Source organism: Primulina eburnea, chromosome 10 (genome assembly GCF_022965805.1).
Source record: "Primulina eburnea isolate SZY01 chromosome 10, ASM2296580v1, whole genome shotgun sequence".
Lineage (NCBI taxonomy): Eukaryota > Viridiplantae > Streptophyta > Magnoliopsida > Lamiales > Gesneriaceae > Primulina > Primulina eburnea.
The window spans coordinates 36,086,270-36,102,172 of NC_133110.1; the positions used below are offsets into that span (position 1 = coordinate 36,086,270).

Here is a 15,903-nt window from a genome sequence, read left to right on the forward strand (position 1 = left end):
GTGTAACATAGATTAACCTACTCGACTGTGTTTCCAAATATTTATGCTCGTTTATTTTGTGGAGCATATGACACTATCGAAATGAAAAAAATCTGGAATGATACCTTTAGACCAACATAAAGCACTGTTTCGTTCAAGCACACATGATATCCTCACGAGCAGGGGCGAAGCTTATTAAGGCCCAGTGTGGGCTGCTGCCCACACTGTGCCAAAAAAATTTACTAGTATTTATAATGTGGGCCAAAAAATTAATAGTATTTATAAATATAAGTGGGCCATTTTTTTAAAAGCCCTCTAAAAAGAACTTGCTGAATCAAATGTGGCCAGGCTCGTTACCCATCAATTATCACGATTATTGAATCAAATGTGGCCAGGCTCTCATTCTTGGTTCTCCCATCTCCAAAGTGGCAAACAACAAACGGCAAACCCCATCTCTGTTTTTGCATTTGTCGTGTGATTTTACTAGACCCGATTTTAAATTTCCGAGTAACGTTCTAATCGACGCAGATCTGTGAGTTTCGGTAAGTGTTTTTTTAGAATATCATTGTTTGTTTATCGACAGATTGATTTTCTTACATGATTATTGTTTTGTGGTGATATAAATTAGGATTTCACATATACATTTAATTTTGGGAGAATCTAGTGTTGGCCTTTTTTATAGTTGAAGGCAAAGTCCAACCCAATTTGACAATTTCCAAATAACAAAACTAATGCACAAATTTTATTATGTGGAAAAGCTGTGTAAACATTTATTCTGTGGAAAAGCTGTGTAAATATATAAAGCTGTGTAAACATTTTTTTTATTTTATCAGGAAATCAATATTTACAATGCATAGATTTTTTAAAAGAAAAGATCCAGAACCAGAAGTACAAAGCATTGGAGATGTTAGGGTTGAAGAATTTGATTTCTCACAACTACCGGCAGATCCCGGACTTAGGACTCCAATTTGTGAATATAATGTTAATATTAGAGATCAAGTTCGAAGGGCATATTTGCAAAAAGGTCCATGTCAACCTTCAGGCTATGAATTTCCAAAAAGAAAATTTGGAGTAAGCCAATGTAGACGGTTCAATCCTTCATGGTTTAATGAATTTGGTGATTGGTTGGAGTATAGTGTAGAAAAAGATGCCGAGCTAAGGGAAAACAAGCGGGAGGGGAGGCTTTTGTTAATGAAGGATTCACAAATTGGAAGTGTAAAGTTAGGTTAAATATTCATGTTGGCCAGCATGACAGCGAACATTATAAAGCTCGAATGAATTGTGAAACTTTGATGAATCAAGATGAGCACATTCAATCAGTTTTGCACAAACAGTCAAAGCAAATGCGGAATGATTATCGTATCCGTCTCAATGCTTCAATTGATTGTATTTGCGACAAGGACATTCATTTCGAGGTCACGATGAAACTGAAAGTTCTCTTAATCCAGGTAACTTTCTTATCCAATTAGAATTTTTAGGTGCTCATAATAAAGAGATTAATGATGTGATATTGAAAAATGCTCCTAAAAATTGCAAGTTGACATCACCTGATATTCAGAAGGACATAGTGAGTGCTTGTGCCACTGAAACGATTAATGTTATTATCAGAGATGTTGGTGATTCATTGTTCTCTATTTTAGTTGCTGAATCTCGTGATGTTTCAACAAAAGAGCAAATGTCAGTTGTTATCCGTTATGTGGATAGTAGTGGACATGTAAATGAACGCTTTATCGGGATTGAACATGTTACCAGTACTACATCACTCTCACTTAAAGCTGCTATTGATAAGATGTTTTCTAGATATAATTTGAGCATGTCTAAGTTGAGAGGACAAGGTTTTGATGGAGCAAGTAATATGCAGGGTAAATTTAATGGTTTAAAAGCACTCATTTTAAAGGAGAACCCATGTGCATTTTACATACATTGTTTTTCCCATCAGCTTCAACTAGCTCTTATAGCTGTGGCCAAGAAAAATCTTCCGATTTCTAATTTCTTTCATGTTGTTGGTGATGTGTTAAATGTTGTTGGAGCATCTTGCAAACGTTTTGATCTTCTTCGAGAGAAACATTCAGATTTTATTGTCGAGGCATTGGAGAGGGGTGAGATTTCAAGTGGCCGGGGACTTAATCAAGAAACTACCTTCAACGTGCTGGGGATACACGTTGGGGGTCACATTACAATTCTTTGATAAGCTTGATTTCCATGTTCTCTGCTGTCGTTGATGTGCTTGAAATAATTTCAGAAGATGATTCCAGTTCTCCTGATCAAAAAACTGAAGCATATAATTTATTGGAGTCAGTACTTTTATTTGATTTTGCATTCAATCTACACTTGATGAAACATGTCTTAGGAATTTCGAGTGAATTGTCGACAGCATTGCAAAAAAAAGATCAGGATATTGTGAATGCAATGGATTTGGTACAAATATGCAAACACCGACTCCAAAAAATGAGAGATGATGGTTGGGATTCATTTTTAGAAAAGGTTCACCGGTTTTGTGAGCAACATTACATTGATGTTCTCAAAATGGATGATATGTTCACACGTTGGGCACCACGTGGTCGTCCCCATCGTAATCCACCAGAAGTGACAAATTTGCATCATTATCGTGTGGATTTATTCTATGGTGTTATCGACATGCAACTTCAAGAGTTAAATGATCGTTTCTCAGAGGCAGGTACAAAGTTACTCCTTTGTGTAGCTTGTTTGTGTCCAGAAAACTTGTTTTATGCTTTTAACAAGAAAAAATTGATGCAACTAGCTGAATTTTAGCCACAAGATTTTTCAAGATTTGATCTCCTCACACTTGATGATCAACTTGAAACTTATATATGTGATATGCGTTCTAACAAAGCATTTTAAGGATTGAAAGGACTTGGTGATCTTTCAGAGAAGTTAGTTATGTCAAAGAAAAATATGGTGTACCCATTGGTTTATAAGCTTTTGACATTGGCATTAATTCTACCGGTGGCAACGGCGACAGTAGAGAGGGTGTTTTCTGCCATGAGAATTGTGAAAGACAGTTTGCGCAATCGAATGAGTGATGATGATAGTCTCATTGTCTATGTAGAGAAAGATATATTTCTCACCGTTGATAATGAATCTATTGTACAAAGGTTTCAAAATATGAAGACTCGAAAAGAACAATTGTAAGGTAGTTATTTGTGATGTTTTATGATTAAAAGATTTTTTTTGTTTTATTACTTATAGCATATCATAGCCTACACTGAATCAAAATTCTAGCTCCGCCCCTACTCACGAGGACAATGGTAAGTTGCAGTCGATCCGCCTAACTAGTCCGTTTTGCCCAATGCTAGTTTCTTCCATGGAATTTCTCTCATTCTAAATAAATTTATCCATTTATCTCACGAATCATGCATAATTATCCACTTCTTTCTCCGATCATCTACAAATTATTTCAATCTAATACGCATATTTAAACTTCAGTTTTTTTAAGTAAAAAAGTATTTATTTGTTTATTATCCCACGCCAAAACTTTAATATAAAAATAAAACTTATAAAAAAAATTTAAACCTCCACACATGATGATTAACTTTTCAGTAGCCAATTTCCACTATTATTTTTACAATACCACAATTCGCGGTAAAATCCAAGGTTCTAAAGAGCTTGAAGTGCCCCGAAACGCGGATGTCGAGTTTTAAGCTTTTCAAGTTTAAACGAGATTAGCACAGACTTAAGCGTGAAAAAACCTTTTTTTATCTGTAATATAATTGTAATTATCTCAAATCAATAAATATATAAAATGATACATAAATATGATAAGTTTAAGTCTGATGCATTAATTCTCATATTTATACAAGCATAAAAATTCTCAAAATTACAATCTTTATTTGTTTTTGCATCTAGACCACATTAAAAAAATGATAAATATTTGTCAAATCATTATCATATACTTAATTATAATTAAAATTTAAAAATAAACATCTAAATTATAAACTCAATTTATTATTTTAAAATAAAAAGACATACATTCAAAATAAAAAAAAAAACTAAAAATAAATAGATGAGATTAACTGTGTTTAAACACACTTAATTAAAAGTCTTAATTACGCTTAATTCGTTCAAACTACCGTTTAACTATTTTTTTTTCGCTTTTCTTCGAAGTATGACATTTTTGTCAAGCTTTAAGTTTAAGCACGTTTAAGCAGAACTTGTTAGTGTAAAATTTGGAAATTCTGCAATATCAAATAATGAATTACATTTATGGATATTAAATTAACTAAATTAATGACATCACACTCATGTCAACACAAGTCTATGTAAAAATTTATTGCGTAATAAATAATCAACCATTAGGCTTAAAGCACAATCCCAATTTCCCACTATACCGCAAATTACAACATATGATGTGTGGATGTCGACACTGTGAGAAATATCGTTTTCAAAATGTGTTTAATTGTTGAAAATCGAAGGGATTTTGTTTTTTTGACAATAACGTAAGATGTTATTACATATATATGAAATAAAAATCGCAATATTAGTCACCTCACTCGGCAATTTCGGTTTCATATATGGATAAATTTAATTTTGGTCTTCGATTTTTGGTATTTTTTACAATTTTAGTCATTATTTATAAGACACTGACGTGACATATGTGCAACACTAATGTGACTCTGACATGACAATGTGTGCAATTTCATATTAATGATTTTGACGAAAAACGAGTAAACTTGTCAAAAATTATAATATCGCCACCAAATTTGTGAAAAAATAAATATATGAGTGGGTTTCATGTGAGATCGTTTCACAGATCTTAATCTGTGAGACGGTCAATACTACCAATATTCACAATAAAAAGTAATACTCTTAGCATAAAAAGTTATACTTTTTCATTATTAACCCAAATAAAAAATCTGTATCACAAATACGACTCGTGAGACCGTCTAACACAAATTTTTGCTTAAATATATGGTCGATATTTTTTTATTAAGACCATGAACGGACATACGCGAGAAACACGAGAAGGAAAATTGAAACTCAACTAACGTTTTGTTGTTTTCGGACAAGGAAACTCAATAAATCAACTGCTATTCAACACCCGTGTGACTTCTTTTCTTTAGAGCCCACTCTCCCAAAATTCCAAGCCCTCAATTCTCTCCTCCGAGGGGGGGTTTTTTTTCTGATGAAGCATTGAGAGATTTTGATCGTCTCGATTTCGTTCGCGATCAGCAATGGATTTCCGGAGCAAAAAACTCATCAATGACCCGAACGGTAACGAAAATTTCACGCGGTTTGCGTTTCCTCCGTTGTGTATTCCTGCATTTGCGTTTTGTTGATTCGTCGTTCGATTTTTGTTTATTGTTTCTTTGATGAATTCGTCTCTGTGGACGGATTGAGCGTGTGTACGTTCGAATGAAGGATTATTGACTTTGACTTTGGTTTATGCCGGGGACGAGAATTTGTGGATTATGTTTTGTTGATCTCTCGATTTTGTTTTTCGTTCTCTGTGACTTTTCATTTGATTCGTGGGTATTTTGTTCTGCTGGTTTTATCTCGTATTTAACACTGGGCGTACTACTTCTGATACTTGGGGTACAACAGCTGTTTTTAGAGCCGTCCGGTGTTTTTGCATGAGATGATTACGGCGGTAATGGATTATCATGTTTGTTAGTATTTAGTTTGTGGTACTCTTTTAATCCCTTCCTACTCTATGGATGGTGATGAAATAATAAAATGCACGTCCTACTACACTTTTAGAAACGTGTCAATGGATGTAGGAATGAGTATAGGATTTGGAAATGTGATTCATGTTCCTTGGTTTGCAGATGTGGTGACGGAGTTCATTGAAGGTCTGGTGGAAACTTATCCAAGGTTACAGTATTTGGACGGGTTTCCTAAAGTAATTTCTATTCTATTTTGGCAATAGTCAGCTTGAATTGTTGTCTTACATGCTTTCAGCTTTATCTAATAGCATGACTCATGTGCGTGGCAAATATAGGTAAAAGTTGTTTTACGTGCGGATATTTCTGCTGCTACATACGACAAAGTTGCCGTCATATCAGGTAAGATCTAATTAACTATTTTGTTTTTATTATATTTGGTGCTGCCACCATAAAGATATCAGGAAAACGAGTTATTGTCCATTCTAAACTCTTGTCACGCCTGAATTGGGTTAGTTTTTTAAAAGGATAGTATGGATGCAAAACTTGAGTTTATGCTTTGTCAGGCGCTTTTACCAAATAATAACAAGTGTTTCACTGTAGGGGAAATTTTCTGGTAAGGTTTTTCCCTGCTGGGAAATTTTTACAGCTTCATTGGAACATTGTTTTGTTTTTCTATCGTTGACACGTCTGCTAACATCTTAACGCATGGGTTTGAATTATTATCTTTCTAGTTGTATGAACCAGATGAAAATTACTAAATTCTTGGCACAGGAGGTGGAAGTGGTCATGAGCCTGCTCATGCTGGATTTGTTGGAGAAGGGATGCTGACAGCAGCAATCTGTGGGGATGTTTTCGCGTCTCCTCCTGTTGACTCCATTCTTGCAGTATGACAGAGTTCTAATTATTTATAAAATGAAAAAGAAGTTTTATAAATTTCAGTTATTTTCTTTTTGTGATAGTTTTTAGATTAACACGCTACATTTTTCACGCCAGGGAATTCGAGCTGTGAGTGGTTCTATGGGATGCCTTTTGATTGTCAAGGTATCTCACTTGTTAACTTTTGGATACTTTGCTCTATCTTTTTTCTACTTGTACAATTTTTTTTTATCGTGATCGAGCTTTGTTTTTTTTTTTTTTTTGGGATAGAAAACTAAACTTTATTATAATAGTAGAATGCTTTACAATAGACGCGGGTGACTAATTCGCAAGAAGCGTTACAAGAGAACTTGTTATGGCACTATCACACTATCATCATGACCATGCAAATTTCTAATCCTTAACTATGTCTAAGATACATAAATGTTTATACTCTGGCAACTTAGTCGTCCAATTACGACTCTGAATTTTATTTTCTCCCAAACTTCGTCCACGGACTCCGACACATCTTCGGATATTCTGTTATTTCTTTCCAACTATATCGACCAAAATATGCAATGAGTTATCATATACCAAAAACTCGAGAATCTTTTCGCTATGAGACACCCTGACTCCATAATAAATAGGTCTCGTGCCTTCTTGGAGAATGTCCATTGAAAACCCAACTGTTTTAAGACTTTCATCCAAATGCCACTCGAGAAATAGCAGTGCACCAATAGATGATCCTGATTCTTCTCTTGCTTTCGGCATAAACAACGCCATTGCAGGCATAGAACGCAGGCCGGCCACCTTCTTTGCACTGAGTCACATGTGAGCAGTTTCCCCATAGCCACGATACACGAGAAAACTTGAACCTTTTGCGGGACGGGTACTTTTCAAATATTTTGAAAATAGGAGAATAAAGGGAAATTTGAGATCGGGAAAAAAAATTGCAAAAAAGATCGAACAGAAAACAACCCGGAGGGATCCCCCAACCAAACTCTAAAATCCTCGATACCCAACTCCAACTTGACTGTCTCTAATACCTCTCAAAGAGTAGTGAACTCACCTACCTAAACCTCATTAAAATCTTTTCTAAACCTCACATCCCATAAAACTGAAGAATTGACTCTGTTATCGACAACATCTATGAAATTACGGATAGGTTTGTTGGTTAAAGTGAATATCTGAAACAAAGATGGAAATCGATCTTTTAACGACGCCCCCTCCCAAACATCCTCTCAAAAACGAATGATATTACCTTGTTTGAGCACCGTCCTAATCAATTGATGAAAAGCCAAGTAAGAACGAGAGATAAATTTCCAAGGGCTTCTGAATGTCGAATCCCCGCCAACCCCATGTCCCACCCATTGTCTTGAAGACCATAAATGCTCTTAACTACTTTTTTCCACAACGCCCCCTTTTCCACTGAATATCTCCACCACCATTTTCCAAGAAGAGCCTTATTCCTCAAGCATATATTCCCCAATCCCAGTCCTCCTCTGTCCTTCGGTTACACACTTGCTCCCACCCGACAACATGACACTGTTTCTCCCCATCTGCTCCGTCCACAGAAAGTTCTTCATCAACATTTCCATTCTTTTTGCCACCCAATTGGCACTTTAAAGAGAGACATGAAGTAAGATGGCATCGCGCTTAACACGGCCTTTATCAAGGTCAGTCGTGAGTCGACCCCTCATTGAGATGAACGACTTTTTTCAACTCGCTAATTTTTTGGACATTTAGATATCACAGGTTCCCAAAAGTCCAAATTTGTTGGATTACCTCCCAAGGGTACCCCCAAGATACTTAATCGGCCACTTTTCTTTCTTGCACCCAATTCTTTTTGCCAGATAATCGACCACCTCTTCCGAAAAATTCAATCTCAACACAACACTTTTTTCCAGATTAATTTTCAACCCGAATTGGTACCGAACAATTTGAGTATTTCCACTATTGCCAACACATGCCTCTGTGAGTTTGCGAAGAACATGGTATCATCCGCAAATCGAATATGCAAAATTTCAATTTTTTCTTTCCCTACTTCGAGCCCTCTTACTTCATTCACTTCCCTGGCCTTGTCTACCATCCACCGCCCCAAACCATCGACGACGAGGTTAAAAAGGAACATGGATAATGGGTCTCCTTGTCTTAATCCTCTCTCCCCTCTGAATTTTCCACACATCCTTCCATTAATAAAGATTGAAAAAGAAAAATTAGAAACTCACCCTCTAATCCACCACCTCAATCTATCATCGAATCCTTTCTTTCGTAACACAAAGTCTAGAAATCTCCAATCGACGTTATCGTACGCTTTTTCTAAATCAACTTTAAGCACCCAGCCTTCCTTTTTCTTACGTCGATATTCTTCCACAATCTCATTCGCGATAAGGCAACAGTCGAGAATCTGTCTTCCTTTAATAAAAGCACAATGGTTCTCCGCAATTGTGTCACTCATGACTTTCTTCAATCTACTTGTCAAAACCTTAGTCAATATCTTGTACAAGTTCGTTATCAAACTAATTGGTCTGAAGTCATTGATCTTACTCGCTTCATTTTCTTTGGAATGAGGCAAATGTAGGTTTCGTTTGTTATTTCATTAACATATACCATCTTCAAAAAATTCAACAAACACCTTCATTAAATCCGCTTTGACTGTATCCCAATTATTTTGAAAGAAAGCCAATGTGAAATCGTCAGGCCCTGGAGCTTTAGAACCATCGCTATCAAACACCGCATTTTTAATCTCTTACTCCACGAATGGTGTCTCCAACTCCTCCGCATTAATTCTCCCTGAAGGACTCCATTCCAAACATTAAGACCCCCCTACCCCATCAAAACTCCCCCCCCCCCCCCGCGTCCGATTTCCTATACAAATTCCTGCAGAAGTTACTAATTTTTTCTTCAATCTGTCTCTCCTCAGTAATCACAGACCTATCTTCCCACTCCACTTTCTCTATCAATGCTATGTTCCTTCTATTGTTGAATAACGAATGGAAGAATTTAGAGTTATGGTCCCCTTCCTTGAGCCATTTGACTTTAGCTTTTTGACTTTCTATTTAGAATCTTCTAAATGACACATTTTCCAACTGGCACCTTGCTTCCCTTCTTTCCTCGTTTAGCGTTTCCGACCAAACACCACCAGCCTCTATCTCTCCCAACTGATTAATCTTACTGGTCAACTCCTTAAGCCTGACGCCCACATCTCCAAACACTTCTCTGTTCCATTTGGATGCCTCAACTTTGATATCTTTCCATTTTTTCATATGAATATATAATTGCATTTACATGGAAATTTCTCCAAGATTTTTGTATGCTTACTTCCTCAAGAAATACAAATGATCTATTGCACAGTATCCCATTGTTTACTAAGTTTTTTAAGGAGTGCATATAACTTACTGTCCCATTACAGAATTACACGGGCGACCGTTTAAATTTTGGTTTGGCCGCTGAGCAAGCTAAATCGGAAGGTTATGCAGTGGAGGTATGTGTTTATGTGAACTTACTCCTAATGACCATTCATTCTAAACATTGGGATTTAGTATTTTATATATCTGATTAAGAAACATGCTCAAATTTGTGTTCGCAGATGGTTATTGTTGGTGATGACTGTGCTCTACCACCTCCAAGAGGCATAGCTGGGCGAAGAGGGTTAGCCGGCACTATTTTTGTTCATAAGGTTGATCCACTCCCCTACCTTTATCCTGCCTATGCTATCTTTCCTAACGTGTAATAGCGTTTGCTTACCTCCACATTTCTTGTCTATTTTGCCACTGTTGATGTGGGGGTGAAATTCAGTTGTGTTATCTGTATAACACTTCATTCGTTTTCTTTGTTTCACCCTTTTTCGTCGTCTAATGTTCTTACCATTGACGTCAAGCACGTGTATACTGGCCATGCATATCGGGTGATTGCAAATTTCTTCTTTTTCCTCTTAATTGTGTTTGAGCCACGTCCTCCTCAAGTTTCATAGATAAAGTTGGCATTAATGAAACAAAAATGCCCTATCTTTGTTCCTGTCATTATGAGCCACATCTCTCCAAGTTTCATAGATAAGGTTGACCTTTATTGGAACAAAATGCCCTTTTTCTCTTTCCTATCACTGCTGAGTACTTATCTCTATATTAAAACATAAATTTTTCTTTAGTTTATTGTATCGACTTATGAATTGTCTATCTAGCAATGGTGAAAAGGTTAAAATAATTCATTGAATGTTACCTCCGATGTTGCTTTAGTCACTATTTTCCATTTACTGTACTAATAGTTAAGAGATTTTTTTCTTTTCTTTTTCTGTTCAAGAGTGAACAAGTCCTTTGAATTATTTAAATTTGTGGATGCTAATTAAATGGAAAATCATTCAGTATTTGAGAAAATCGGACATAAATTTTAGAATCTCTTAATTGAATCAACACATGTGAGAATAAAAACATTTTGCAAGTATACTAGTATTTGATATGGGAAACTCTATTCCATCTCTTGTTCTTATGTTGTTATTTCCGTGAAAATGTTTAAAGTACTTTTTTCGCTATTTTTTTTCAACCACAACCTTGTTGAAGATGACCGAGTTTGTTCTTACCGAATGAAACCAATTATTATTTTGCATGCAACTCCATTGTTTGTAAATCTTATTGCAAATTACAGGTTGCTGGGGCAGCAGCAGCAGCTGGTCTCTCTTTAACCGAAGTTGCTGCTGAAGCTAAACAGGCATCAGAAATGGTTGGCACAATGGGTGTTGCATTGTCGGTTTGCACGCTGCCAGGTCAAGTCACACCAGATCGTTTAGGGCCTGGAAAAATGGAGCTTGGTCTTGGAATTGTAAGGGATTACTTTGATTATGACTAATAATGTATGTTACTTGAGGTGGAAAGCCTTTATTATTTTTAACTTATCAGTGTATTCAATTCGATAATTCAATTATGCCAAGTTGTTTGTTGAATTATTAAAAATTGTTATGCAATTTTTTTATTGCTGGTGTTTGAATTTAAAAGGTCATGCATCGTATAACATGTGCTTCTGCATCGTATAGCATGTGCGTCTTAGTATGACTCCACATATGTTTATTTTATTTGTCAAATTGAACACCTATTGAACATTTTTACTTAAAAGAAACTCCTTACAAATAAGCATTGCTGCATATCACTGGAAATTGATGTTACTTATTCTGTACATTTCTTTCAGCATGGGGAGCCAGGGGCTGCTGTGGCTGACCTCCAACCTGTAGACATTATGGTCTCTCATGTCCTGAAGCAGATATTGTCAACCGTATGTTGTTATTTTTTGTACAACATTGAAATCAATTCATATGACAAATCAACTAGTATCCATCTACCACATTGAGCACTTAGTGCTGGACAACATGAGGGGGTTATCATGTAGAGTAAATATGGAAAACAATTTTTTAATTATCAGCGATCACATGCACATGCCGCATAGTTTATGGAAATTCATGGAAGACAAAATATATACATTTCAGTTGGGTGGCTTTAACAAAGTCACAATTTTCCTTTTTCCTCTTATCGAGTGGGGATTAGGATTAAGATTGTTACACGCGCGCGCACACACATTATGCACTTTAACTGATTTCATGAATAACTTTGTTTTACTTTGGGTGTGATTATTTTGATATATTGACAGGAAACAAACTATGTTCCTATTACACGGGGCAGTAGAGTTGTTCTCATGGTTAATGGGTAAGTCTGTACTTCTATGTGACTTATTTCTCTATGTGATTTACGAGCATCTTTGTTTTCATTCTGAAAATATGTGTCTTATGTTAAGGTCTCTGCTTAATTTTCCATGCATTCATCTTCCAATGAATGCCCGTTTTCTTTCATTTTTATGTTTTTGATTTTTCGTTTTTCATTTCTCTGGATTGCAGGTTAGGAGCCACTCCTCTGATGGAACTTATGATCGCAGCTGGAAAAGCTGTTCCCGTGTTGCAGCTGGAACATGGATTGGCAGTTGATAGGGTCTATACTGGGTCTTTTATGACCTCTTTGGATATGGCAGGTATGTATGTGCTCGCCAAAGTTTACTGTTATGAAAAAAGTTCACTTCTTATTTTGTTCTTTGGCAGGATTTTCAATCACAGTGATGAAAGCAGGCCAAAAGATTTTGAATCGATTGGATGCCCCAACGAAGGCCCCAAATTGGCCTGTTGGTGCTGATGGTTAGTACCATATTGTTGCATTGTGGATTTTCCGTTCTAGATTTTTACTGCTGCTGGACAATATTGTTGATTGTCAATATGTCTGCATTTCCCTTCTTTGGCAAAGTTACTATATTTCTTATGTAGTTCGATCTCTCTTGTAGGCCGCCCACCCGTTAAAATTCCCGTTCCTCTTCCTCAATCTCGTTCAACAAAGAATGATGAGGTATGTGAATCTAATGTGCTTCTATTGATAAATACAATGCTGTGTCTGTCGATAAATACAGTGTTGAGAATGATTGAACTGTTCTTGAGATATTGCCTGCAACCAATGCAGTATCCCTTCCTGGATTTATCGACCATATTGGTCTTATCTAAGTCATTTTGGGGCTATTTGTGGTCCCTGAAGTCTATTTTCCCCCCCCTCCCCCCCCCCCCCCCCCCCCCCCCCCAAATTGTCTTATTTTGTGCTGTTCAGTCTTGCAAAACAACATGGTCTTTGGGGAATTATCTTCATTGATTCTCATTGCTTTCACTTTTTTCTCAGTCATCGAGTCGTCCCGAACAGCTAAGTCCTCAGGGTTATATTCTTGAAATGGTTATCGAAGCAGCAGCTACCGCAGTTATCAATCTCAGAGACAGCTTAAATGAATGGGACAGCAAAGTTGGTGATGGTGACTGTGGATCAACTGTAAGTGCAGGAAAAATATTTCCCTTATATTTTTTTAGACCATGGTTTTAGTTTGTACTTTAGTCTGATTTCTTGAGATGTATTAGATGTTTAGAGGTGCATCAGCCATTCTTGAAGACATGAAAAAATAGTGAGTTTCCACTTGCTCATTTACCTTTCTTGCTTATACGATCATTTACCTTTCTTGCTTATACGAGCAGTGAGTGTGATTATAAACATAACATTCTGTTGCTATTGTATTCTTGGCCATTGGATTTTTTTCATAATTGATTCTTCTTTATAAGGTTTAATGATTACGAATATGGAGTTTTATTATGATGCCTTTTCATAACATGATCAAGGTACAAACCACATCTCATGTGTGGATATGGAAAAATAAAAGAAATCATGGCATGGACCTGTTGGGAATACATGCTTATACATCAAAGAGAGTTGGTTATTGGTATAACATGTGATGGGAAATGTTGGATCACATGTAAGGGGAAAATTGTTTCATGTAAAAAAATGATAAAGGAAAGCATAATAGGAAGTTTTTTTTTTTTAAAAAAAGTGTAATAGGCGGCAACTGTGAAAACATATTGGTACTGTAGAATATGACCTCTCTTTGTTTTTGGTCTACAAAATTGTTCTTTGAAATTGTATTCCAGAAGCGAAAGTATCTTAACCCTCTTGAACTTTTGACACTCCTGAATGTTTTCTACTTGGCTTTCATTTGAATGGTGCCTCAGTGACATATTTGATATGTAGTTTTTGCCTCCGAAATGTTCTCTAGTTTTTGTTTCGCTTTATTCTTTTTCTTCCAAATGGTCCTCTAGTGGCAGATGTTGAAATGCGATTGGTGTCGAATAATGCTATTCATTGATTGCGTTTTTGTTATATAATTGATAATCTTTATATCTTGTATTACCTTTGGTGGTTATGCGCGCGGTCTGTAACTTGAAGCAAAATGTTTTTCCTTTATTCAGTTATTATTTATTAACATAGAGTGCACACTTCTAAATTTGGTTGAAGAATGTGGCTAATTTATTAAATATGATCTTGCTGCCCTTAAATCCAATCATGTTCTTCCATTGCTTATGTAACTTAACTGTTCCAGTTATCCACTGAACGATCCTGCAGAGACAATCAAAGAAACTGGATCTTCTATTAGAAAAGTCATGGGAGGAACTAGTGGCATCCTGTATAACACTCTCATTCTCTAACCTAAGCTCTTTGTGCAACTTATTTATTGATTTTTGCTGAGAACTTCTAGTTAAAAGTTAAAACAATTCTTCTGTCTCAAAAACAGATATGACATATTCTTTAAGGCGGCATATGCTCAGTTGAAAGCGGATTGTAATCCAGTCATTACACCACTAAATTGTAAGATGATTTGGAATTTAGTCAGGCTTTTACTCGTGAGTTGGTGTATCTTGCTCTATCATTAACCATAACTCGTGATTTAGGGGTTAATGCTCTTGAAGCTGCTATTGCTGCTGTCAGTAAATATGGAGGTGCCAGTGCTGGCTACCGCACGCTATTGGATGCTCTTATTCCGGCATCCTCCGTACTTAAGGAGGTTTGAGCCGACAGATTTTAGGCGAGCCCTTTTTAAAACTGATATTTAATTAATACTGTAAGCTTCATGAACAGAAATTGACTGCTGGGGAAGATCCCGTCGATGCCTTTGTTGTCTCAGCTGAAGCAGCAGTTGCAGGTGCTGAGTCAACAAAAAGCATGCAAGCACAGGTGACGTTCTTGATTCTTCACATGTTCTTTTAATATCATTCGATGCCATGATGACATTGAAGGAGAAACCATTTTAGACGCAATATTTGATGGCTTCAAAGTAAAAATATTGGTGGAAGATATTTTCATTTTCAAACGCCATTAACATAGCATTTACTAGATACAAAAAGCTTGGGTGCTAAATATAGGAAAAGAAGACAGCAATCTTCAACCATCTTTCATTTTGAAAAAACGCGGGCATGAATTGGTGGATCAGAATAAGCACAAATGTTTTTTCTAACGAAAGTTGTAGTAATCAACTTGTGATTTGTTTCAGGTGGGTCGTTCATCATATGTCTCGGCAGATATTCTTGCATCAGTTCCCGATCCAGGGGCGATGGCTGCAGCTTCTTGGTATCGAGCAGCAGCCTGGCTGTCAAGGATAAGTACCATGCATCGTGAGTGCAAATTTTTAGGTTTCCAGCGTTACGTCCTTCCGTCTCGTTTTTGTTCTCGAGGAGGAAATTGTGATGAGCATACTTTTGCTTGTTCTAACTACGAGCTTTCCGCTTATGCTGTTACTGCATAAAGCCGAGATAGCAGTATCATTTATCGTCGTACAAAAATTGTAATACCATCCACTATGTACTCTTGACTTCAAAATTTTTGATGTCATAACAACTATTTTTGTTTCTATTACTTAAAAAATCTTACTTATACCCGACCCTAATATATATATATATATATATATGATTTTTCGGTTTTGATGTTAATTCTAATATGTTTTTGTTGAATAATATATGAAAAAATTGTTATATAGGGTTGATGCTATTATGTAAAATAACGATGTTATGATAAATTATTTATAATATTTTGTTATTTTTTTTATAATGTTTAAT

At 36.1% G+C, this 15,903-nt stretch overlaps 1 protein-coding gene and 1 pseudogene across 1 annotated transcript; both read left to right on the forward strand.

The window, feature by feature from the left end:
* The first annotated feature begins 801 nt into the window (after positions 1-801).
* LOC140802895 (uncharacterized) lies at positions 802-3,132 on the forward strand (annotated as a pseudogene).
* A 1,812-nt stretch (positions 3,133-4,944) lies between these two features.
* On the forward strand, positions 4,945-15,713 carry LOC140803396 (putative 3,4-dihydroxy-2-butanone kinase). Its single transcript, XM_073159263.1, has 20 exons — positions 4,945-5,211; positions 5,766-5,839; positions 5,939-6,002; positions 6,375-6,487; positions 6,597-6,644; positions 9,871-9,942; positions 10,048-10,137; positions 11,100-11,273; positions 11,637-11,720; positions 12,093-12,148; positions 12,337-12,467; positions 12,535-12,627; positions 12,771-12,832; positions 13,154-13,297; positions 13,384-13,427; positions 14,394-14,477; positions 14,586-14,659; positions 14,743-14,855; positions 14,930-15,025; positions 15,342-15,713. The coding sequence occupies exons 1-20, from the start codon at positions 5,172-5,174 to the stop codon at positions 15,591-15,593; spliced, it is 1,908 nt and encodes a 635-aa protein (XP_073015364.1). The 5' UTR covers positions 4,945-5,171; the 3' UTR covers positions 15,594-15,713.
* Positions 15,714-15,903: the final 190 nt, after the last annotated feature.

Bases quoted from the DNA above. Each gene is read 5' to 3' on its own strand.
- LOC140803396 (XM_073159263.1), top strand. From the start codon at position 5,172: ATGGATTTCCGGAGCAAAAAACTCATCAATGACCCGAACG. The intron at 5,840-5,938 runs GTAATTTCTATT...TGGCAAATATAG, and splicing joins ATTTGGACGGGTTTCCTAAA to GTAAAAGTTGTTTTACGTGC. The intron at 12,833-13,153 runs GTATGTGAATCT...CTTTTTTCTCAG, and splicing joins GTTCAACAAAGAATGATGAG to TCATCGAGTCGTCCCGAACA.